This window comes from Salmo salar, chromosome ssa09 (assembly GCF_905237065.1).
Source record: "Salmo salar chromosome ssa09, Ssal_v3.1, whole genome shotgun sequence".
NCBI classification, from domain to species: domain Eukaryota; kingdom Metazoa; phylum Chordata; class Actinopteri; order Salmoniformes; family Salmonidae; genus Salmo; species Salmo salar.
The window spans coordinates 48,379,376-48,404,651 of record NC_059450.1 but is presented as its reverse complement, the minus strand read 5'-3'; the positions used below and the strand labels follow the sequence as shown (position 1 = coordinate 48,404,651).

Genomic DNA, 25,276 nt, shown 5'->3' with positions numbered 1-25,276 from the left:
ACGGTAATGGAATATTTTGAATTTTTTTGTCACGAAACGCGCCGGGCGCGTCACCCTTCTTTACCCTTCGGATAGTGTCTTGAACGCACAAACAAAACGCCGCTATTTGGATATAACGATGGATTATTTGGAACCAAACCAACATTTGTTGTTGAAGTAGAAGTCCTGGGAGTGCATTCTGACAAAGAACAGCAAAGGTAATCCAATTTTTCTTATAGTAAATCTGAGTTTTGTGTCAAAATAGCTAGCCATGATGGCCAGGCTATCTACTCAGAATATTGCAAAATGTGCTTTCACAGAAAAACTATTTTAAAATCGGACACAGCGATTGCATGAAGGCGTTCTGTATCTATAATTCTTAAAATAATTGTTATGCTTTTTGTGAACGTTTATCGTGAGTAATTTAGTAAATTCACCGGAAGTGTTCGATGGGAATGCTAGTTCTGAACGTCACATGCTAATGTAAAAGCTGGTTTTTGATATAAATATGAACTTGATTGAACAGAACATGCATGTATTGTATAACATAATGTCCTAGGAGTGTCATCTGATGAAGATCATCAAAGGTTAGTGCTGCATTTAGCTGTGGTTTTGTTTTTTGTGACATTATATGCTAGCTTGAAAAATGGGTGTCTGATTATTTCTGGCTGGGTACTCTGCTGACATAATCTAATGTTTTGCTTTCGTTGTAAAGACTTTTTGAAATCGGACAGTGTGGTTAGATAAAGGAGAGTCTTGTCTTTAAAATGGTGTAAAATAGTCATATGTTTGAAAAATTGAAGTTTTTGTATTTTTGAGGAATTTGTAATTCGCGCCACGCCTATCATTGGATATTGGAGCAGGTGTTCCGCTAGCGGAACGTCTAGATGTAAGAGGTTTTAATGTGTATCTGAGTAATTTGCAGTCAAGCAGTCAGACATTCGTCTGGTATGACGTAGTACTGTGATAAAGTTATAAAGAGTGGTCCACCTCCCGGCCCTCTCAGTCGACTCTATGATCACTCGTCTCCACAGCTGATGCCTCCCGGACTCTTCACTAACATGACTAGAAGCCACTACATCACCGGATTCCTGCCGTAAGCTCTGGACCTTTGCATCGGATCATCGCAGCTAGCTAGCTGCTACCGAGTGGCTATCGCCCTTGTCCCGAACCTAGCACCAGTTAGCCGTAAGCCAGGCGCATCTCCCGGCTAGCAAACAAAATTACTACAACCACAATACCTATTTCATCAACTGGCCTGGACCCTTTGTCGACACGAAGCCCCGCCGTTCCACCACGACTGGTCTGCCGACGTAACTCCGTCCGCTGTGCCCCCAACTGACCTTTGCTGGACGTCGGAGCAGGCGCTTCTACTAGCCCCGGCCTGCTAACTTTAAACGCTGTGTCTCCTGCTTGCTAGGTAGTAACGACTACCCAGAGGCTTCCCTGTTTCATCTATTGCTGTTCACTGGACCCTATGATCACTTGGCTACATAGCTGATGCCTGCTGGACTGTTCGTTAGTCACGGTACTCCGTTTTTTTTGTTTTGTTTATCTGTCGGCCCCAGCCCCGAACTCAGGCCCTGTGTGTAGTTAACTGACCCTCTCTTCCCATTCATTGCCATTTTACCTGTTGTTGTTGTCTTAGCTATTTAGCTGTTGTTGTCTTACCCGTTGTTGTCTTCGTTGTCATGCTGGAAGACCCAGCCACGACCCATCTTCAATGCTCTTACTGAGGGAAGGAGGTTGTTGGCCAAGTTCTCGCGATACATGGCCCCATCCATCCTCCCCTCAATATGGTGCAGTCGTCCTGTCCCCTTTGCAGAAAAGCATCCCCACAGAATGATGTTTCCACCTCCATGCTTCACGGTTGGGATGGTGTTCTTGGGGTTGTACTCTTCCTTCTTCTTCCTCCAAACACGGCGAGTGGAGTTTAGACCAAAAAGCTCTATTTTTGTCTCATCAGACCACATGACCTTCTCCCATTCCTCCTCTGGATCATCCAGATGGTCATTGGCAAACTTCAGACGGGCCTGGACATGCGCTGGCTTGAGCAGGGGGACCTTGCATGCGCTGCAGGATTTTAATCCATGACGGCGTAGTGTGTTACTAATGGTTTTCTCTGAGACTGTGGTCCCAGCTCTCTTCAGGTCACTGACCAGGTCCTGCCATGTAGTTCTGGGCTGATCCCTCACCTTCCTCATGATCATTGATGCCCCACGAGGTGATATCTTGCATGGAGCCCCAGACTGAGGGTGATTGACCGTCATCTTGAACTTCTTCCATTTTCTAATAATTGCGCCAACAGTTGTTGCCTTCTCACCAAGCTGCTTGCCTATTGTCCTGTAGCCCATCCCAGCCTTGTGCAGGTCTACAATTTTATCCCTGATGTCCTTACACAGCTCTTTGGTCTTGGCCATTGAAAGAGAGGTTAGAGTCTGTTTGATTGAGTGTGTGGACAGATGTCTTTTATACAGGTAAGGAGTTCAAACAGGTGCAGTTAATACAGGTAATGAGTGAAGAACAGGAGGGTTTCTTAAAGAAAAACTAACAGGTCTGTGAGAGCCGGAATTCTTACTGGTTGGTAGGTGATAAGTATTTTATGTCATGCAATAAAATGCAAATTAATTACATAAAATCATACAATGTGATTTTCTGGATTTTTGTTTTAGATTCCATCTCTCATAGTTGAAGTGTACCTATGATAAAAATGACAGACCTGTACATGCTTTGTAAGTAGGAAAACCTGCAAAATTGGCAATGTATCAAATACTTGTTCTCCCCACTGTATACATATACACACACACACATTCACCCATGCTCAGTCACTCAATACAGTATGTAGCCCTTGTATCTGATGATGTCTGGACAGAAAAAGTATGACAAGCCATACACTTTTTGTCCAGACAGCATCAGATACATGGTCTACACATACGGAGACAGAGGGTCACCAGGCCCAGGCCCCCAAAGGCTCTCCCGTACCGCATTCCCTGGCCCAGGCCCCCAAGGGCTCTCCCATACCACATTCCCTGGCCCAGGCCCCATAGGGCCCTCCAATACCACCGGCCCTGTCTCAGACCCCCTAGGGCCCTCCCATACCACCGGCCCTGGCCCACACACGTTTCCATCCCAAAAGCATCTGAATCCCAAATGACACCCTACTTTTGACCAATGTATGTTGAGAAACACTCCATCCAGGTGGAGAACTGATGAAGTGCACCTAAACCATCTAAACTAGCCACTTATAACAGTATCATTACCATCTGTTTGATATCAAATGGTTCATAGCAAAGTGTTGTTGAAGTGGTTAAAGACAGGTGCATGTGTATAGAGCTGTAGTCAGTATTATATGAGAGGATCAGAGATGGTTTTTGTAGAGGAGAGAGGGTATAGTGAAACACTGTGCTTTACTAGCAGCACAGAAATACACTGCACTGTCTTCAGCTTCTGTCAGTTTGGGAAAATGTAGATACGCCATTTTATTAGCTGCAGCATCTCCACTGACATTAAAACGCCCTTTAAAGGAATCTTCCACAGTTGGACTGGTGAATCTCACATACCCAATGAGTTTCAGAGCAGTGTTTTGGGCTGACTGTTGGTACCACAGTATCATGTCGTATCTTGAAACAGTGTGGCTGCAGGTGAGTTGACCTTATCTTCAGGTCTTTTTAGTATTGCAGTAGGAGTCTGGTGAACTTTGTCTGTTTGTGACAGCCCTGTGGATGAAAACAGACAATATGAAATATACAGTATTACTCAGCACATTGACAGCAATATATTTCAGTAGTAAATCTATCTTTCATGAGGGATTTAGTACCTGTCACCCATAGTGGTAGAGTTGCTACATGTATGAGAAGCTTGATCATGTTGATGAGTCACATGGACAAGGAGAAAGGGTTTTGAGATAGTCAGAGATGTCATGTCATCTAGTGGGAGTGTCAAATGTATGTCAGCATCCCAAATGGCACCCTATTCCTTTTCTAGTGCACTACTTTAGACCAGAGCCCATAGGGGGAGAGGAGAATAAGTCAATAGAGAAGGGGAGCTGAACTGAGCTGCCGGAGGGGAAGGAAATTACATCACTTTGACGTCAGATTTTGTGTTGATATTCAAGGAGATCCCTTGTTCACCTACAGGTCTCCTGTTCAACTTAAAGGTGTATTGTGGAACATACCGGTATCTACATCATTGAAAGTATTTGTCTTTTTTAGTCTTTAGATTTGATCTGTGTTATAGATTCTGCAGTCATCACACTAGAAATAGGCTGTAAATTGAAGAAATACCTGAACTGTTTCTTCAAGACAACAATATCTATCACATTATTTGGTATAGAGGTTTGATATCAACTTCCTCCATGTGCTCAGACATCTACATCGGTGGACAGCAGGTGTGCTGGGTGTTGATGAACACTGCAGTTATGGAGTAAAGGATCAGAAGGGGGTTTTGTAGAAGAGAGAAGGGTATCTACATCACTGTGCTGACTTCACGTCAGAACAGTAATAAACTGCACTAACTTCAGGTCCTCTCAGATTTTGAAAACATACTGTCACGTCCTGACCAGTAAAACGGTTTATTTGTTATTGTAGTTTGGTCAGGGCGTGGCAGGGGGTGTTTGTCTGTGTGTTTTGGGGTTTTTGGGTTGTGTTCTATGTTCTTATATTTCTATGTTTATTCTAGGGTATTTATTTCTATGTTGGAATTGTTTGGGGTTGGTCTCTAATTGGAGGCAGCTGAACCTCGTTGCCTCTGATTAGAGACCATATTTAAGTATTTTTTTTGTTTTTCATTGTGTTTGTGGGTGGTTATTTTCTGTTTAGTTCATGTTAACCTGACAGAACTGCTGGCTGTCGTTTTCTTGTTTTGTTTATAGTGTGCCAGTATAATAAATACAAATATGAGCACTCAACGTGCTGCGACTTGCTCTACCTTTAACGACGGCCGTAACACACACTTATTTCAAACAATTTCCAAGGATGTCAAATTGCTCTTTCAATGAACCTTCAACTGTCTGACTTTTATAAAACACATATCCAATCAGTTTCAGACTAGTATAATCTACTGACTGCTGGTACTATAATATAGTATTGTATTAACTAGTAGTATGGCTGCATACCAGTATCACTGTAACATTGGGACTTCCCAATAGTGCTGAGGGAACCTGGTGGACTTTACTGCAGAGAGAACATCCTGTGAAGGGTTTTGTAGAAGAGAGAAGGGTATCTACATCACTGCACTGACTTCAGGACAGAACAGTAATACACTGCACTGACTTCAGGTCAGAACAGTAATACACTGCACTGACTTCAGGTCAGAACAGTAATACACTGCACTGACTTCAGGACAGAACAGTAATACACTGCACTGACTTCAGGACAGAACAGTAATACACTGCACTGACTTCAGGACAGAACAGTAAAACACTGCACTGACTTCAGGACAGAACAGTAATACACTGCACTGACTTCAAGACAGAACAGACTTTACTGCAGAGAGAACGTCCTGTGAAGAAAACAATAAAATAATATATAAAACATAAAGGATCATTATTTAGACACATCTGTTAGTTGCTAGTGTTTTCAGGATTTACATACATTCTACAGACATGTTATTATTAGCTGTTATCCTGAACAGCGAGAGTGTGAATGTGATGATAGCTCTGGTCATGATGACTGACTCTCTACTGGACGGATGGATGAAGAGAAATGGAAAGAGAGAGAGAGAGAGAGAGAGAGCGCAATGGGGGAGCGATGGGGGGGTGGGAGAGAGATGTGGTGGGGGAGACAGAGACATAGAGGGGGTAGTGGCAGGGGAAGGAGAGAGAGGAGAGAGTGTAAAGAGAGGCTAGAGGGGAAATAACTAGAGACATTAGAAGAACTAGAGTTAGAGGTCCCCCTACAGTATGTGATGAGACCATCTCTTTACATATTATATTACATCCTGTTGAAATACTGGGGTTTTTGTACAGCTCTACTTGTTGTCTGTATCACTGTGTTCACTCACAGCACAGAAGTACATGCCGCTGTCTCCTGCCTCCAACTTCTTCACTGTGAAAGATCCACTCTCAGCTACAGCCTTAACAATTGGATATTTGTCTTCACTGAAGTCTCCATAGTCTGGTTTGTTATAAGTACTTGTCTAAACTACCTGCTTCATTCCCTCTCCTGGAAGCTGTCTGTACCAGTACATCTGGAAGTAGCTTAGACCCTTAGTGTGACTGCAGTTCATCGGAGCATCACTTTCTTTCAGTCCCCAGAGTATGGTGGGTATCTGAGTGACTTCACTCCCCTCAACAAGACCTTTAAGGATACAGTGAGAATAAAATCAATAGAGTTAGGCACAGTTAGACCTGAATACATCAAGACACAGGTGAAGTGAACATATGCTTGGAAACATCAATATTTACAATTAAAGATTCTTTCATTTTAAATAAGAATTTTGTTCTTAACTTTCCTGGTTAAATAAATGAAACATTATGAAACTGTACCTGCAGCACAGAGCAGTGAGACAGTAACAGTGAAGAGAAATGTGAACATGTTTGATCACGTTATATGTGAGAGTGCTGGAAAGAGTCTGGTATCAATGTATATAAAACAAGAGGAGTGTCACATAGATGAATAGATGACAATCAGTAGACCACGGCAGGTTCCACCATATTCAACATGTCAGTGAAGTGGGAGGGACTGATGATCTGAATACATCATGCTAATTAGTGGTTCAGACTGTAGAGACATTCACATTATTAAAGTTAGAGGTCCCCTACAGTCCATGATGAGACCATCAGCTCTTTACATATTATATTCAATCCTATAGACCTCGCCAACTTGTAGTCTTAAAACACGGAAATCAGTTAGCATTTTCTACCTCTGGTTCGTTGACCATTGCTATGGGAGAAATGAAGGGGGAAATAATTGTGTTTTGGGATATAAGGTCTGAAGTTATCACAGGCTTTGGAGATCTTATACGTTTTGTTCTGTGCAATAAATTAAGGATCGGATCCTTTTATAAAGTGTTCTCCTAAAATGACATACCTCTATCTGCCTGTAGCTCAGGACCTGAAGCAAGGATATGCATATTCTTGATCCCATTTGAAAGCAAACACTTTGAAGTTTCGGAATCTGTGAAATTAATGTATGGAAATATAACACATTACATCTGGTAAAAGATTATTTAAAAAAAGAAAAACCTGCTTTTTCTCCCCTCAAATATTAATCATCTTTGAAATGCAAGAGAAAGGCCATACTTTCAGATAGGAGTCTAGGTGTAAATTAGATTTTGGACACCAGATGGCAGTAGTGTGTGTGTGCAACGTTTCAGACTGATCCAGTGAAGAATTAAATTACTGCACAATATTTTGTATCAAGTCTGTCAGGGGTTTGCCCAAATGTGCCATTTTGGTCAATTGATACATTTTCAAGTACATAACTATAGAGAACATAGAAAAATGATATGGTAATAACAAATTAAAGTTTACACATTCCCAGAAATGTCATACATGATGGATCATTAGCTTATACACTAACATTCACACATCAAGATGACCGGACGGGGTGGGTATGGAGCCAGAGACAGCAGTGGGGTCAAACTGTAGAACAAAATACTGGTTTTTATCAAACAAAACTATGCTACATTTTATCTCTGGGACCCTCAGGATGACCAATCAGAGCAAGATTACTGAATGTAAGTACGGTATTTACGTTCAGAGGTGAATGTATCAAACCAGTTGCCGTGATAAAAGTGTTTTGTTGCTGTGCACTCTCCTCAAACAATAGTATGGTATGTTTTCACTATAATAGCTACTGTTAATTGGACACTGCAGTTAGATGAACAATAATTTAAGCTTTCTGTCAATGTAAGACATGTCTATATCCCGGAAAGTTGGCTGTTGTATTCAATGTCATTCTAGTCACATTAGAGCACGATAGCAACAACCGTGTCATGTTTGGGGTATTTTCCAATACAACACATTACTGAGTACAACTCTCCATATTTTCAAGCAAGTGGTGGCTGCATCATGTTATGGGTCTGCTTGTAATCATTAAGGACTGTGGAGTTTTTCAGGGTAAAAATAAACGATATGGAGCTAAGCACTCGCAAAATCTTAGAGGAAAATCTGGTTCAGTCTGCTTTTCACCAGAAACTGGGAGCTGAAACGTACCTTTCAGTAGTACAATAACCTAAAACACAAGGCCAAATCTACACTGGAGTTGCTTTGCTTACCAAGAATACAGAGAATGTTCCTGAGAAGCAAAGTTACCGTTTTGACATAAATCTGCATGAAAATCTATGGCAAGACCTGAAAATGGTTGTCTAGCATTGATTAACATGAAGAAGCAAAGTGATGCTGAAACATTGGTAAATCCCCAATAAATTACTGGGAGTTTATATATGGAGTGTGCGACTCTCTTTATTTGATAATACAACCAATTTGACAGAGCTTAAAGATAAAAAAAAAAAATGGGCAAATATTACACATTCCAGGTGTGGAAAGCTCTTAGAGACTTACCTAGAAAGATTCATAGCTGTAATTGCTGCAAAAGGTACTTCTACAAAGTATTGATTCATAGGTGTGGATACTTATGTAAATTATATATTTCTGTATTTCATTTTCAATGCTTTTGCAAACATTTTTAAAAACATGTTTTCACTTTATCATTAAGGGGTATTGAGTGTAGATGGGTGAATAAATATATTTATTTAGTCCATTTTGAATTCAGGTTCTTACACAACAAAATGTGGAACAAGTTAAGGGATATGAATACTTTCTGAAGGCACTGTAGCTTTAATGGTCAGTGCTATGGCATACATAACCATATCATCTGCATACAGATTAATATGAAGGGATTTAATACAAAGACCAATATTATTTATATGAATAGTAAAGAGAACTGGTCCCAATACTGACCCGTGGTACACCTAATATCGAGGAAACTAGACTCAACACCATCAGAATGCACACATTGTGTCCTGTTTGTCAGAAAGCTCTTAAACCATTTGCAAGACTTATTGTCCAGGCCCATTTCAGATAATTTTTGAATTAGTAGGGAATGTTCAATGGTGTTGAATGCCTTGGAAAGATCTAGAAATATGGCAGCACAATGATTTTTATGATCTATGAACCTTAACACATCATCTAAAACAAGCATACCAGCTGAAACAGCGTTGCCAAAGACATTAGAGAAAGGAGGCAGGAATCCCATTGGTGTACCAAACGCCCCACCCAGCAGACTATCGACCAATCGCATTCATGTTGTCATGCGGTTGCTGAACTCATTGTCACGCAATCCCTTCTCAAAGTCAGGATATGAGATGAGAAACTTTCCTATTTTCCTTGAAAGTATGTAATGTCACGATTCCAAAGCTATACAATAATAGAGATATCAAGTTTATTATCTGTAATGTTGTACTGCTTGTTGATGAAATCCATGCTTATGTATACCCCATCATGGTAGATATCCCAGCTAGCACAGCTAGCACAGTGAATCTGGGCCGATTTTAGCCGAGAGTCAGACTCGGCCGATGTCATGTGGCCCGAGACTGGGCCGCCTTCGGCATTATGACTTATGGCTAGGATGCGGGGATTGAGCTCGGGCCAATTCCAGTGTGAGTTATCTTCTTATGGGCAGGTGGTATGGTAGCGTCCCACCTGGCCAACATCCGTTGAATTTATTATTAATAAATTGGCAGCTCCGGACCGTTATATTATATCAACACTGGGGGTTTAGTGCAGCTGTACTTGTTATATTATAATCAACACTGGGGGTTTAGTACAGCTGTACTTGTTATATTATATCAACACTGGGGGTTTAGTGCAGCTGTACTTGTTATATTGTATCAACACTGGGGGTTTAGTGCAGCTGTACTTGTTATATTGTATCAACACTGGGGGTTTAATGCAGCTGTACTTGTTATATTATATCAACACTGGGGGTTTAGTGCAGCTGTACTTGTTATATTATATCAACACTGGGGGTTTAGTGCAGCTGTACTTGTTATATTGTATCAACACTGGGGGTTTAGTGCAGCTGTACTTGTTATATTATATCAACACTGGGGGTTTTAGTGCAGCTGTACTTGTTATATTATATAAACACTGTGGGTTTAGTGGAGCTGTACTTGTTATATCAACACTGGGGGTTTAGTGCAGCTGTACTTGTTATATTATATCAACACTGGGGGTTTAGTACACCTGTACTTGTTATATTATATCAACACTGGGGGTTTAGTGCAGCTGTACTTGTTATATTGAATCAACACTGGGGTTTAGTGGATTTATTTACGATGCCAAGGCAGCAGCTACTCTTCCTGGTGTTTATTGTGGATCCCCATTAGTTAATCCCATGGCAGCAGCTACTCTTCCTGGTGTTTATTGTGGATCCCCATTAGTTAATCCCATGGCAGCAGCTACTCTTCCTGGTGTTTATTATGGGTCCCCATTAGTTCATCCCATGGCAGCAGCTACTCTTCCTGGGATCCAGCAATATAAGCAGTTATTTACAATTAAAAACATGACATTACATTTCACAGCACATTAAGTGTGAGCCGTCAGGCAACTACTTTGCTACAACATACACTATATGTGACTCATTTCAGGAAACTAGGTGTATGTCGCGCGTCACTTCTTGACATGAGAGGCATTTGAACGTAAACCATTTTTTAAAATCATTTTTTTTAAACTTTTTCGGGGCTCGCCGCCATTGGACTCTGGAGCAGTGGAGGGATGAATCTCTGGAGTGATGAATCACCCTTCACCATCTGGTAGTCCGACAGACAACTTTAGGTTTGACGGATGCCAGGGAACGCTACCTGCCCCGTTGCATAGTGCCAACTGTAAAGTTTGGTGGAGGAGGAATAGTGGTTTGTGGCTATCATTCATGGATTGGGCTAGTCCCCTTAGTTCCAGTGAAGGGAGATCTTAATGCTACAGCATACAATGTTATTCTAGACCATTCTGTGCTTCCAACTTTGTCGCAACAGTTTGAGGTACTTACAGAAGAGGAACTTTGAGGCAATGAAATATTTTCAGTCTGGAAAAACACCAGGGCTTGATGGTATACCAGTAGTATTCCTGACCTTTTTTTGATGTACTTAAAGATCCATTATTAGCATGTTTGAATTACTCCTACAATAATTGTAGACTTTCAGGTACTCAACAAGGAGGTCTGATTTCATTACTACTGAAACAGGACCCAGGTGGTAAGTATAAAGATCCAGTCTTTTAAAAAAACTGGAGGCCTCACACACTTCAATGTTGTGATGCGAAAATCCTGGTGACATGCATAGCACATACGATAAAAAAGGTTTTACCAGAAATTGTTCATCCTGATCAGACAGGTTTTTTACATAGACAATATATTGGAGATATTACTTGAAAAATGTAACATTATGAAACATCAAAGATAGCAGGCCTGGTCTTCATACCAAATTTTGAAAATACGTTTTGATAAAGTACGGCTAGAATTTATATATACAGTTGAAGTCAGAAGTATACATACACTTAGGTTGGAGTCATGAAAACTCGTTTTTCAACCACTCCACAAATTTCTTGTTAACAAACTAGAGTTTTGACATTACTTTGTGCATGACACAAGTAATTTTTCCAACAATTGTTTACAGACAGATTATTTCATTTATAATTCACTGTGTCACAATTCCAGTGGGTCAGAAGTAGAGGTCGACCGATTATGATTTTTCAACGCCGATGCCGATTATTGGAGGACCAAAAACGCCGATACCGATTAAATTGCCCAATTTTTTACATTTATTTGTAATAATGACAGTTACAACAATACTGAATGAACACTTATTTTACCTTAATATAATACATAAATACTATCAATTTAGCCTCATATAAATAATAAAACATGTTCAATTTGGTGTAAATAATGAAAAAACAAAGTGTTGGAGAAGAAAGTAAAAGTGCAATATGTGCCATGTAAAAAAAGCTAACGTTTAAGTTCCTTGCTTAGAACATGAGAACATATGAAAGCTGGTGGTTCCTTTTAACATGAGTCTTCAATATTCCCAGGTAAGAAGTTTTAGGTTGTAGTTATAGGAATTATAGGACTATTTCTCTCTATACAATTTGTATTTCATATACCTTTGACTATTGGATGTTCTTATAGGCACTTTAGTATTGCCAGTGTAACAGTATAGCTTCCGTCCCTCTCCTCGCTCCTACCTGGGCTCAAACCAGGAACACATTGACAACAGCCACCCTCGAAGCAGCATTACCCATGTAGAGCAAGGGGAACAACTACTCCAAGTCTCAGAGCGAGTGACGTTTGAAACGCTATTAGCGCGCACCCGGCTAACTAGCTAGCCATTTCACATCGGTTACACCAGCCTAATCTTGGGAGTTGATAGGCTTGAAGTCATAAACAGCGCAATGCTTGATGAATTGCGAAGGGCTGCTGGCAAAACGCACGAAAGTGCTGTTTGAATGAATGTTTACAAGCCTACTGGTGCCTACCACTGCTCAGTCAGACTGCTCTATCAAATATCAAATCATAGACTTAATTATAATATAATAAAACACACAGAAATATGAGCCTTAGGTCATTAATATGGTCGAAAACAAAACGTTTATTTTTTCTGTGAAATACGGAACCGTTCCGTAGTCTAAATATTTCTGTTACATTGCACAACCTTCAATGCTATGCCATAATTATGTAAAATTCTAGCAAATTAGTTCGCAACGAGCCAGGCGGCCCAAACTGTTGCATATACCCTGACTGTTGCAGAGGTGACACATTTTCCCTAGTTAAAAGAAATTCATGTTAGCAGGCAATATTACCTAAATATGCAGGTTTAAAAATATATACTTGTGTATTGATTTTAAGAAAGACATTGATGTTTATGGTTAGGTACACGTTGGAGCAAAGACAGTCCTTTTTCGCGAATGCGCCCCGCATTGATTATATGCAACGCAGGACAGGCTAGATAAACTAGTAATATCATCAACCATGCGTAGTTAACTAGTGATTATGATTGATTGTTTTTTACAAGATAAGTTTAATGCTAGCTAGCAACATACCTTGGCTTCTTACTGCATTCGCGTAACAGGCAGGCTCCTCGTGGAGTGCAATGTAAAGCAGGTGGTTAGAGCGTTGGACTAGTTAACCGTAAGATTGCAAGATTGAATCCCCAAGCTGAAAAGGTAAAAATCTGTCGTTCTGCCCCTGAACAAGGCAGTTAACCCACTGTTCCATGGCCGTCATTGAAAATAAGAATGTGTTCTTCACTGACTTGCCTAGTTAAAAAATATTATTAAAAAAAGGCAAATCGGTGGGCAAAAATAACGATTGTTATGAAAACTTGAAATCGGCCCTAATTAAATCGGCCATTCCGATTAATTGGTCGACCTCTAGTCAGAAGTTTACATTCATAAGTAGACTGCCTTTAAACAGCTTGGAAAATTCCAGAAAATGATGTCATGGCTTTAGAAGCTTCTGATAGGCTAATTGACAAAATTTGAGTCAATTGGAGGCGTACCTGTGGATGTATTTCAAGGCCTACCTTCAAACTCAGTGCCTCTTTGCTTGACATTATGGGAAAATCAAAAGAAATCAGCCAAGACCTCAGAAAAACAATTGTAGACCTCCACAATCTGGTTCATCCTTGGGAGCAATTTCCAAATGCTTGAAGGTACCAAGTTAATCTGTGCAAACAATAGTACGCAAGTATAAACACCATGGGAACACGCAGCTGTCATACCGCTCAGGAAGGAGACGTGTTCTGTCTCCTAGAGATGACCGTACTTTGGTGTGAAAAGTACAAATCAATCCCAGAACAACAGCAAAGGACCTTGTGAAGATGGGGGAGGAAACCGGTACAAAAGTATTTACATCCACAGTAAAACGAGTCCTATATCAACATAACCTGAGAGGCTGCTCCGCAAGGAAGAAGCCACTGCTCCAAAACCGCCATAAAAAGCCACACTACGATTTGCAACTGCACATGGGGACAAAGATTGTACTTTTTGGAGAAATGTCCTCTGGTCTGATGAAACAGAAGTAGAACTGTTTGGCCATAATGACCATTGTTATGTTTGGAGGAAAAAGGAGGAGGCTTGCAAGCCGAGGAACACCATCCCAACCGTGAAGCACGGGGGTGGCAGCATCATGTTGTCAGGGTTCTTTGCTACAGGAGGGACTGGTGCACTTCACAAAATAGATGGCATCATGAGGTAGGAAAACTTTGTGGATATATTGAAGCAACATCTCAAGACATCAGTCAGGAAGTTAAAGCTTGGTCGCAAATGGGTCTTCCAAATGGACAATGACCCCAAACATACTTCCAAAGTTGTGGCAAAATGTCTTTTAAGGACAACAAAGGTATTGGAGTGGCCATCACAAAGCTCTGACCTCAATCTCATAGAAAATTTGTGGGCAGAACTGAAAAAGCATGTGCGAGCAAGGAGGCCTACAAACCTGACTCAGTTACAGCAGCTCTGCCAGGAGGAATGGGCCAAAATTCACACAACTTATTGTGGGAAACTTGTGGAAGGCTACTCAAAACGTTTGCCCCTGTCACGGTTGTCGTAGGAATGAGTGGACCAAAGTGCAGCGTGTGTGTCGTTCCACATTTTATTTATACTGTGAAACTATGCAATACATAAATAAACTTGAATGACCAAAAAAAAAAAAGTGACGCAGAGGTGAAAGACACTACTCAAAACTAATCTCCCACAAACCCAGGTGGAAAAAAAAAAACTACTTAAGTATGATCTCCAATTATAGACAATGAGGACCAGCTGCCTCTAATTGGAGATAATCCCCAACAAAACCAACATAAAAATACAAAACTAGAACATGAACATAGAAATACAAAACATAGAAAACACCCCTTGTCACGCCGTGACCTACTCTACCATAGAAAATAACATCTTACTGTAGTAAGGACGTGACAGCCCCAAGTTAAACAATTTAAAGGCAATGCTACCAAATACTAATTGTCTGTATGTAAACTTCTGACCCACTGGGAATGTGATGAAAGAAATTAAAGCTGAAAGAAATAATTCTCTCTACTATTATTCTGACATTTCACATTCTTAAATAAAGTGGTGATCCTAAATGACCTAAGATAGGGGACGTTTACTAGGATTAAATGTCATGAATTAAGAAAAACTGAGTTTAAATGTATTTGGCTAAGGTGTATGTAAACAACTGACTTCAACAGTAAGTAGTTTACCAATAAAATGGGTGGATGGTGAAGTAGACATACTTGGCATTCATATCTCAAAAAATATAAACGAACTTCAAGTCAATTTTAATAGAAAGTTAGCAAAAATTAAAAAAATCTGCAACCATGGAGAGTTAATTACGAGTCTGTTTAAGGAAAAATCACATCGATTCACTCTTTGGTCCTATCACAGTTCACTTACTAACAGCGCTGCCTACTCCAGACGACTCGTTTTTTAAATCGTATTTTATTTGGAATGCTAAGCCAGAAAAAATGAAATGTGTCTATTTATACTGTGTAATGAATTTGAGTTTGGGGGGCTAAAACTATTACATATTACAGCACTAAACCTCTCAGCAAAATTTTTATTTATACATAAATTATACTTAATCCCAAAATGGTTCTCCAGTAGATTTTGAAAGAAAGTTGAATCATTTGTTCAGAAATTGCCATTTTTCCCTTTCTTAAACAAGCCATACAAAGCTTCTCACAATTTCCATTTTATTGTCCAGAAAAGATATAACAAATATTAGAAAAAAATAACATTCTTTGTGGAATAAATGTTTCAAAATGGTATTATATTTATTAATTATAAGATGAATAGCAATGGTGGAGCTTTGTCACATATGCAGCTATCGAAAATATATGCTTTTCTCAATCCAAAATTACAACCAACTGATTGCAGCATTACCACAAAAATGGAGGAGGCAAGTGGAAATGGGAGAAGGTAGGGGACTTGTTTGTCTGCCATATATTAAAGATACAAATGGTCTGAAAATAATTGGCATAAATAGAAAAATATACCTGATTCAGTTGAGGACAAAAATGTTGACAGCTGCGCCATGAAGGTGCAAAATAAAATGGAAAAAGATTTTGAATGTACCAATTCCATGGCACATGGTATAAAAACTGATACAAGAAACAACATTTGATTCAACACGTTTTTCAATTCAAATGATTATACTAAATCCTTGCCACCAACAGAATGCTTTATATATGAGGCATACAACAATCTCAGCTCTGTAGATTTAAATGAGAAGAGACAGAACCACTAGATCATTTATTCTGGTATTACTGTTATGTAGCTGGTTTCTGGTCATAGGTTCAGGAATGGTAAAAAATAAATCTCAACATTCACTTAAAATGAACGTAAAAAATAGCAGTGTTGGGCAATCTGGAAAGCCATAGTTAATCAATAATATAATAATACTCATCGGAAAGGTAATGAACTTTAGCTCGCAATCTGTGGATCCTATACGATTACAAAGGTGAAACCAAACGAGGGTGGTCTATGGTGATAGGTGGGATAGGCTGAGAGAGGCTGAGAGGGCGGGATTAAAGAGCTTATGTTTGGTTAATGTATTATTGTTATGTGATTGCTGTATATAAAAGTACCATCCAGGATGTATCACATCCGGCCGTGATTGGGAGTCCCATAGGGCGGTGCACAATTGGCCCAGCATCATCTGGGTTTGGCCGGGGTAGGCCGTCATTGTAAATAAGAATTTGTTCTTTACTGCCAAGCCTAGTTAAATCAAGGTAAAAAAATAAAAAATATTTACCTAAAACATGTATGTAAAACGTAATGTAAAATGTATGTACTGTATGTGCAGCAGAAAAGCTGTAAAAACAAAACAAGATATGTGTCATCTGAAGACGGGGGGTGGTGGATGGGTAAATACATGTTTTAAAAAAAGGCCCTTTCCTGTTTCAGCATGACAATACCCCTGTGCACTAAGTGAGGTCCATACAGAAATGGTTAGTCGAGATCGGAGTGGAAGAACTTGACTGGCCTACACAGAGCCCTGACCTCAACCCCATCGAACACCTTTGGGATGAATTGGAACACCGACTGCGAGCCAGGCCTAATCGCCCAACATCAGTGCCCGAGCTCGCTAATGCTCTCATGGCTGAATGGTAGCAAGTCCCCGCAGCAAAGTTCCAACATCTAATGAAAAAGCCTTCCCAGAAGAGTGGAGGCTGTTATAGCAGCAAATGGGGGACCAACTCCAAATAATCAGCTTGCATCAAGAACATTTTGATTGAAAAGAGTTAAGAATAGAGGTGAGTCAACCCCAGCAGTTGTTTACCTTCCACTACTTGCCAAAATGTGGAAGGATTAATCATATTATCAGCAGTAGATTAGAGGTAGTGGTCTGCTTTCAGCTTTCAGGTCATAGTCACACCCTGATTCAGAAGGCAGTAGAGGGTAGTGCTCTGATTTCAGGTCATAGTCACACCCTGATTCAGAAGGCAGTAGAGGGTAGTGCTCTGATTTCAGGTCATAGTCACACCCTGATTCAGAAGGCGTTTAAAAGCCATCCAATCAGAGTCCACAAGGCATTCTGTTTCCTTACGATTTCAGCTAGTTAATCTGAGAACCAAGGGTTGTCTCTGCCCTTCATTCTGTATTGCTTGAAAGGGGAATGCTTGTTGCATATATCCTGGAATGCTTTGTGGAAGTAACAAAAAGGAATATTCAACATCGGGGATGAATGCAACTGTATTCAAGGCAATGTTAAAAACATAATGTAAAAAAAACTTGAATATCAAACTGCTTCCAGTTTGTTATCATGATGATACGTAGAGGTAGTTTAGTGATCACAGTGATCACTTATGTGTTTAGACCAGAAGCATTAAAACGATGTGGAGTGTTGGTTAAAATAAGATTAATCAAAGAGGATTTTAGAGGACACTTTCCTTTCAAACTGGTTACATTGTTAACAACCTGAGTAAGATTCTAGGTATTACATAGATTGTTGAGTTGGTCAGAGCTAGAAGTTAACCATACTAGGTTCAGGTCAGTTGCAAACAAGAGTTTCTATTGGACAAATTCAGGTATGTTTATCCCCGTTTCGTTCCATTTGCTTCCTTTTAAGAACGTTTTTTTTTTTTTCAACAGAATCAGCTGAATGAATACACCCCTGATCCCTCGCAAACACAGTTCTCTGTCATAGCAGCCACATACAAATAGCATCCAAGCCAAAAATCCAAGCCAAACCATATCGTAACTGCTAAATGCTACATACAGCCTACATCTTTGTCACCATATTAGCTAACGTCATAGTCATCATAGCTACTAGAACTAAGGTGTTAGTAAACCCGCTACAATCATGCAGTACAGTGTACAGCAAGCAGTTAACAGCGGGCCCCAGTGGCAATAAATGAATAAAACCAAAAGATTACCTTGACTTGGAAGAATTCCAGTGTTGGATAGCCATAGACAGTTAGGTAACATAGCATCCCTCTCTGTTTAAGCTGGATGTTTGAGTAGACTAAACTAGCTAGCTGCATTCGCTAGCTAAGTAAGTGAAAGTTTTTTAAAAAAGACAACGAAATATAGCTAGCTCTCCATCTGTCTTGCTTCTCCAAATTAATTTGTTCAAAACTGTTCAACTATTGTCTTTCTCTCTCTTTGAGTCAACTATTCAACACATTTTATACACTGCAGTGCTAGCTGGCTGTAGCTTATGCTTTCAGTACTAGATTCATTCTCTGATCCTTTGATTGGGTGGACAACATGTCAGTTCATGCTGCAAGAGCTCTTATAGGTTGGAAGACGTCCTCCGGAAGTTGTCATTATTACTGTGTAAGTCTATGGACGGGGGTGAGGACCATGAGCCTCCTAGGTTTTGTATTGAAGTCAATGTACCCAGAGGAGGACGGAAGCTAGCTGTCCTCCAGCTGCACCATGGTGTTACCCTACAGAGTGCTTCTGAGGCTAATGTAGACCTTCAATGCAAAACAGTGTGTTTTAATCAATTATTTGGTGACGTGAATATATTTAGTATAGTTTATAGTACAGTCTGTGTAGCGTTGCTGAAGGGTCTGGCGACGTGATGTTCCATCGCTAGGTCTAACAGCGGCCAGTCTTTCCTCCGTAGGGTGACGGTGCGGAGGAGCTCACTAAACACGCTAATTTGGAACTAGAAAGCATTTGTTTTAGAAAAACAAATCGGCGAAGAGGCAGGTTAGTGTGTGTTTTGCTTCAGTCACTACGCTAGCATATCCTTTAACAAGTGTTGTTGTGCTTCTTCGGTTTGGTGTGAAACGTGTCATCAGGTGGAGATTCTCTACGTGATGTGATAGGAGTTGTTTTGGTAGAGGTAGTTCTGCAGACATGGCCCATTTATAAATCAGCTAGGCTTATAACGTCATTCCCCTGAAGGCCTCGATTACAGCATAACGGACATCATTTAAAGAGAATAAATAAATGAAAGTACGCGGCAGCACCATCCACGCATATAAAATAGGCACTAGATATTCCCTCACCTACACAGACAGATATACAGACACAGACAGATTGCATCACTCTTAAGCCCTGGACAAAGATGGCCTGATTATAATCCTACTGATTACTATTCACCTCATTCCTCGACATTAATCATCCCTCCATCCATCCCCCATCTCTCCATCCCCCCTCCCTCCATCCACCCCCCTTATCCCTCCATCCCTCCATCCATCCCCCATCTCTCCATCCCCCCCTCCCTCCATCCACCCCCCTTATCCCTCCATCCATCCATCCATCCCCCATCTCTCCATCCCCCTCCCTCCATCCACCCCCCTTTATCCCTCCATCCATCCATCCATCCCCCCATCCATCCCCCCATCTCCTCCCCCTCCAGACACCCAGCTTCAGCCTCCTCCCCCCTCCAGACACCCAGGTTCAGCCTCCGAGTCCTCCCCCCTCTAGACAGTCTCCTCCCCCTCCCCCCTCCAGACAACTAGGTTCAGCCTCCTCCCCCTCCCCCTCTAGACAGTCTCCTCCCCCTCCCTCCTCCTCCAGACAACTAGGCTCAGTCTCCTCCCCCTCCAGACACCCAGCTTCAGTCTCCTCCCCCTCCAGACACCCAGGTTCAGCCTCCTCCTCCTCCTCCTCCTCCAGACAGTCTCCTCCCCCTCCCCACACCCATCTTCAGCCTCCTCCCCCTCCAGACAACTAGGTTCAGCCTCCTCCCCTCCCCCTCTAGACAGTCTCCACCCCCTCCAGACAACTAGGCTCAGCCTCCTCCCCCTCCCCCCTCTAGACAGTCTCCTCCCCCTCCCGACAACTAGGCTCAGCCTCCTCCCCCTCCAGACAACTAGATTCAGCCTCCTCCCCTCCCCCTCTAGACAGTCTCCTCCCCCTCCAGACAACTAGGCTCAGCCTCCTCCCCCTCCACACACCCATCTTCAGCCTCCTCCCCCCTCCAGACACCCAGGTTCAGCCTCCGAGCTCTCTCCCTCCAGACGCTGATCTTCAGCCTCCAAGCCCAACCTTCAAGCTAGACAGTCAGCTCCAGCCTTCGAGCCCTCACCCTCCAGACTTCCCCCCCCTAGAGCCCTTCGGTCTGTCAGGAGACAGCAACCCCCACTCTAGACATTGTTCAGCCTCCGAGCCCTGCACATCCAGACCTCAAGGCTCCAAGCAGCGACCCAGAGCCCAGAGAAAAATCCCCCAAGCTGCACCTGGACTTGTATAACTTTGACACCCCGGAGGGAAGTGGCTACGTCCTGACCAGTCCTCGCTCCCTGGAGGTCTCCGCCCACTGTGGGGTCAAACCTGTGGATCATCTAAAAGTCTCTAACCTGATTCTGGTCCTGGTCCTACTAAACGTCCTAAAACCTCCTTATCCTCAGAGCTAACCAAGGCACCCCGTCCTGTCTCGGGTCCACGACCGGTAGTCAGAAAGGTTCCCAGCAGCACTAAAGCCTCCAACATGTTCCCCAGATCATCCTTCAAACCCTCTTCCTTCCCCAGATCAGCCTCCAAACCCTCTTCCTTCCCCAGATCAGCCTCCAAACCCTCTTCCTTCCCTAGATCAGCCTCCAAACCCTCTTCCTTCCCCAGATCAGCCTCCAAACCATCTTCCTTCCCCAGATCAGCCTCCAAACCATCTTCCTTCCCCGGAACTATCGCCTCTATGACCTCCACCATGTCCAAAAGTTCCATGCAGAGCCCAGTCACCCGGACTACAGCAGCTCTCAACGGCTAGGAGTTTAGGAGAGCCACCCTCCACCCCATCCGAAAGGCAGAGGACATATCCACTCCTTAGAGTCCTTGCAGAGAAGGATGGATACTATCACCACCTCCAATACCATATCCACATAATTTTCGTCCCTCATGATGCCATCTACTTTGTGAAGTGCACCAGTTCCTCCTGCAGCAAATTGATTTGCACTTTTCGCACCAAAGTACGTTCATCTCTAGGAGACAGAATGCGTCTCCTTCCTGAGCGGTATGACGGCTGCGTGGTCCCATGGTGTTTATACTTGCGTACTATTGTTTGTACAGATGAACGTAATACCTTCAGACGTTTGGAACTTGCTCCCAAGGATGAACCAGACTTGTGGAGGTCTCCAATTTTTTTCTGAGGTCTTGGCTGATTTCTTTTGATTTTCCCATGATGTCAAGCAAAGAGGCACTGAGTTTGAAGGTAGGCCTTGAAATACATCCACAGGTACACCTCCAATTGACACAAATTATGGCAATTAGCCTATCAGAAGCTTCTAAAGCCATGACATCATTTTCTGGCACAGTCAACTTAGTGTATGTAAACTTCTGACCCACTGGAATTGATACAGTGAATTATAAGTGAAATAATCTGTCTGTAAACAATTGTTGGAAAAGTTACTTGTGTCATGCACAAAGTAGATGTCCTAACCGACTTGCCAAAACTATAGTTTGTTAACAAGAATTTTGTGGAATGGTTGAAAAACGAGTTTTAAATGACTCCAACCTAAGTGTATGTAAACTTCTGACTACAACTGTACTACCACTAGTGGAAACACGTCTTTGTCTGTGCAGCTGTCCGACACTTGGGTGAATTAACTTGGTTTGAGCTTTACTAAGTGTCCGTGAGTTTTTTACTCTGTTTATTTAGAACCTATAATAAGTACATATAATAAATGTGTTCAGTAATATTATTTCTCCTCACTATATTCTTCACCAAACACACACACACACACACACACACACACACACACAACCTGACATTGTAGCCAATAGGCTTTAGAGGCCTGTGTACTAATCCCCAATCTGTCTGATTAAAACAGAAAGAGAAATACACGAGGCTGCTTTGGCCTCTGATGTAGGAGTTACCATGGTAATAGCAGCAGGGGATTGGGCAGAGCTGAGGGGTAGCAGAAGTTAGAACTGAGAGAGCGAGGGAGGGAGGGAGGGAGGGAGGGAGGGAGGGAGGGAGGGGAGAGAGAGAAAGAGAGAGAAACAAAAAAAAAACAGAGCAAACTTGAATTGGCCCTAAACAGAGAGTACAAAGTGGCATAACACCTGACCACTGTGACTGCCACAAAATTAAGGAAATATTTGACTATGTACAGACTCAGTGAGGGAGGGAGGGAGGGAGACGGGGTGTGTGGGAATGTGAGGGACTGTCAGTTCGGTGCTGGTGGGAGGAGGGGAGGCAGAGGGGAGAGGTGCTGGCAGCAGGGCCAGCTCCAGGCACAAGTGACATAAGTGATCGCTTAGGGTCCCTGGCCGCTAAGGAGCCCCAGACCAGAAAACACACATATTTTGGAAACTCAGTCAGTGTGTCAACTTACTGTTGAGAGTAAGAGTTGTAGAATACACAAGGTGCAATTTCTAAATGTGGTTGTGCATCAGCAGTTTCTCTTGTTATGTCAGCCACCGACAGTCACTCAATTAGCCCATGTCAGCTAAATGTTTTTAGATTGGTAATTTAGTCTAGCCAGCTATCTAAACTTGTAGTAATCATGGCCAAATACTGACCGGGTACGCAGGGCTCATGTCCATAGACCCTGACCTACAGGCGGCCCTGACCTCCAGGGGCCCTGTCCTCCAGGGGGCCCTGACCTCCAGGGACCCTGACCTCCAGGGGGCCCTGACCTCCAGGGACCCTGACCTACAGGGGCCCCCATTGATTTTGTTAGTAACTCTCACTCAGATATCATTAACATGGCATAAGCCATAGCAAAATGCATATAATTGTATGAAATTCATTTTTAAACTTTTTAAAATTTCTCTCCACCCCATGGCAAAATGGGTAAATTTTTTTCTGCCCATTTGGCAAAATGTGTAGAACTGTAGAGAACTTGCTTTAAAACTGCAACATGTTCTCTATGCCCCGTGGCAAAATGTGTTGAACTGCAGGAAATTAACTTTTAAAACATAAAAAATATGTCCGCTTGGTGGGGCGGCCCCCCAACCAAATCTCGCTTAGGACCCCAAAAAGGCTAGAGCCTGTCAGGCTGGAAAGAGAGGGCATTTCATTTCAGCACACAGCAGAACATGTGCTTCTCCTCCCAACTGGCCTACAGCTGCAGATTTCTCTCATCTAGCTAGCGACCCAAGAGGACCCCTATTCTCTATATAGTGCACTACTGTTGACCAGGGCCAATGGGATTCTAAAGTAGTGCACTATATGCGGAATAGGGTGCCATTTGGGACACATCCCGATCAACAACAAAAAAAGACATTTATTGGACACAAGCCAAGCTAATAGTGCAATAATCTCTCTCTCTCTCTCTCTCTCTCAATGTAGGGGGTCATGTAGGGGTCTAATGTAATGTACCAGACCAGAACAAGGTTTAACACAGCTTTAATAACAACAACAAGGCATTTCGTTTCATTACTACAACAATATTAGGTTCAAAATTATATTTAATTTCCCTGCCCTAATACATGAGGACATCTTGTCCACAGGGCCACGTGTTGAGTGATATTGGTTAATTTCTATCATTTCCAGTGAGATGTTGTTTATAGTGAATCTGATTAGGTTTTCTGGTCGAGAACAGATTATACAGATGACAGTAGCATTGAACCTAGCCTGGTCCCAGATCTGTTTGTGCTGTCTTGCCAACTCCTATGGTCATTGTCAAGGAAGACAGCGAATACAGATCTGGGACCTGGCTAATCCATCATATGGATCCGTTTCATCAACCTGCAAATAAACAACAGTTTTTTTAAATGAACCAAAGCTATCTGTGTAAATACAATCAACAATCAAAGACCAGAAAAATAAGAGTTTTCCGACATTGTGTGATTCGACTTGCATTGTGTGTTCGACTTGCATTGTGTGTGTCGACTTGCAGTGTGTGTCGACTTGCAGTGTGTGTCGACTTGCATTGTGTGTGTCGACTTGCATTGTGTGTGTCGACTTGCAGTGTGTGTGTCGACTTGCAGTGTGTGTGTCGACTTGCAGTGTGTGTGTCGACTTGCAGTGTGTGTGTGTCGACTTGCAGTGTGTGTGTGTCGACTTGCAGTGTGTGTGTGTCGACTTGCAGTGTGTGTGTGTCGACTTCCAGTGTGTGTGTCGACTTCCAGTGTGTGTGTCGACTTGCAGTGTGTGTGTCGACTTGCAGTGTGTGTGTTGGCTATATGGTTGATTTACAATTGCATTCCTATTTTAAAGAGTACATCTTTGGTGTTACACAGGGTGAGGTTTAAGGCTTCTGCCTGTACTGTACTTTAAACCATCACATTGTCATATCGTGTTGGTTCAATAACTATATCCATTATTTTTCCAACCGTCCTCGAAGCTATAGGACAGTAAAGAGAGCTGCTATGCCTTTTGCAATAAACATTAATTTTGTTTGAATAAAAATATTTTTAATAAAAAGTCTTGTAACGCAGTTTGAATACAACCAGGCTGTTGAAGAGATGACATCATAAAGATAGTCCCGAAACCAGCTACAACACCGTGGGAGCAGACGACAGGACTTGACACTATTACACTGAGGAATCAGTCTCTCACACACACACACACACACAAAATCCCTCCCGCAATCCATCCCTCCCTCCCTATCTCTCTGTCAGTCATCTTTCTTGGCGGAGGCCTCCTGGTCGTGGCGTGTGATGATCTTGTAGACGCTCTTCCTGAAGCAGCTGTCGGAGGTCAGTCGCCGGGCAGTCTCCCTCAGGTCCTCCATGCCGGCGCTGTCGCCACGGGCAACAACGAATGACTGGGAGTGTTTCACTGCAGAGGAAAAGACATGAGTGTGTGTGTGTGTGTGTGTGTGTGTGTGTGTGTCACAGGAGGTTGGTGGCACTTTAATTGGGGAGGACGGGGTTGTGGGTAATGGCTGGAGGGAAATTTAGTAGAATGGTATCAAACACATTCGCTCCGTTCCGGCCATTATTACGAGCCGTCCTCCCCTC

At 42.2% G+C, this 25,276-nt stretch overlaps 1 protein-coding gene and 1 gene segment (V, D, J or C); both read right to left on the bottom strand.

Moving 5' to 3' along the window:
* The window catches only part of LOC123744629 (T-cell receptor beta-2 chain C region-like), a 581,570-nt gene that overhangs the window by 93,540 nt on the left and 462,754 nt on the right, over nt 1–25,276 (bottom strand).
* The window catches only part of plekhd1 (pleckstrin homology domain containing, family D (with coiled-coil domains) member 1), a 31,333-nt gene continuing 30,462 nt past the window's right edge, over nt 24,406–25,276 (bottom strand). Inside the window, exon 12 of the mRNA XM_014211633.2 lies at nt 24,406–25,094. Within this exon, the coding sequence (XP_014067108.2) occupies nt 24,931–25,094 (164 nt within the window). The 3' untranslated portion in view covers nt 24,406–24,930. The remainder of the gene's footprint in view (nt 25,095–25,276) is intronic.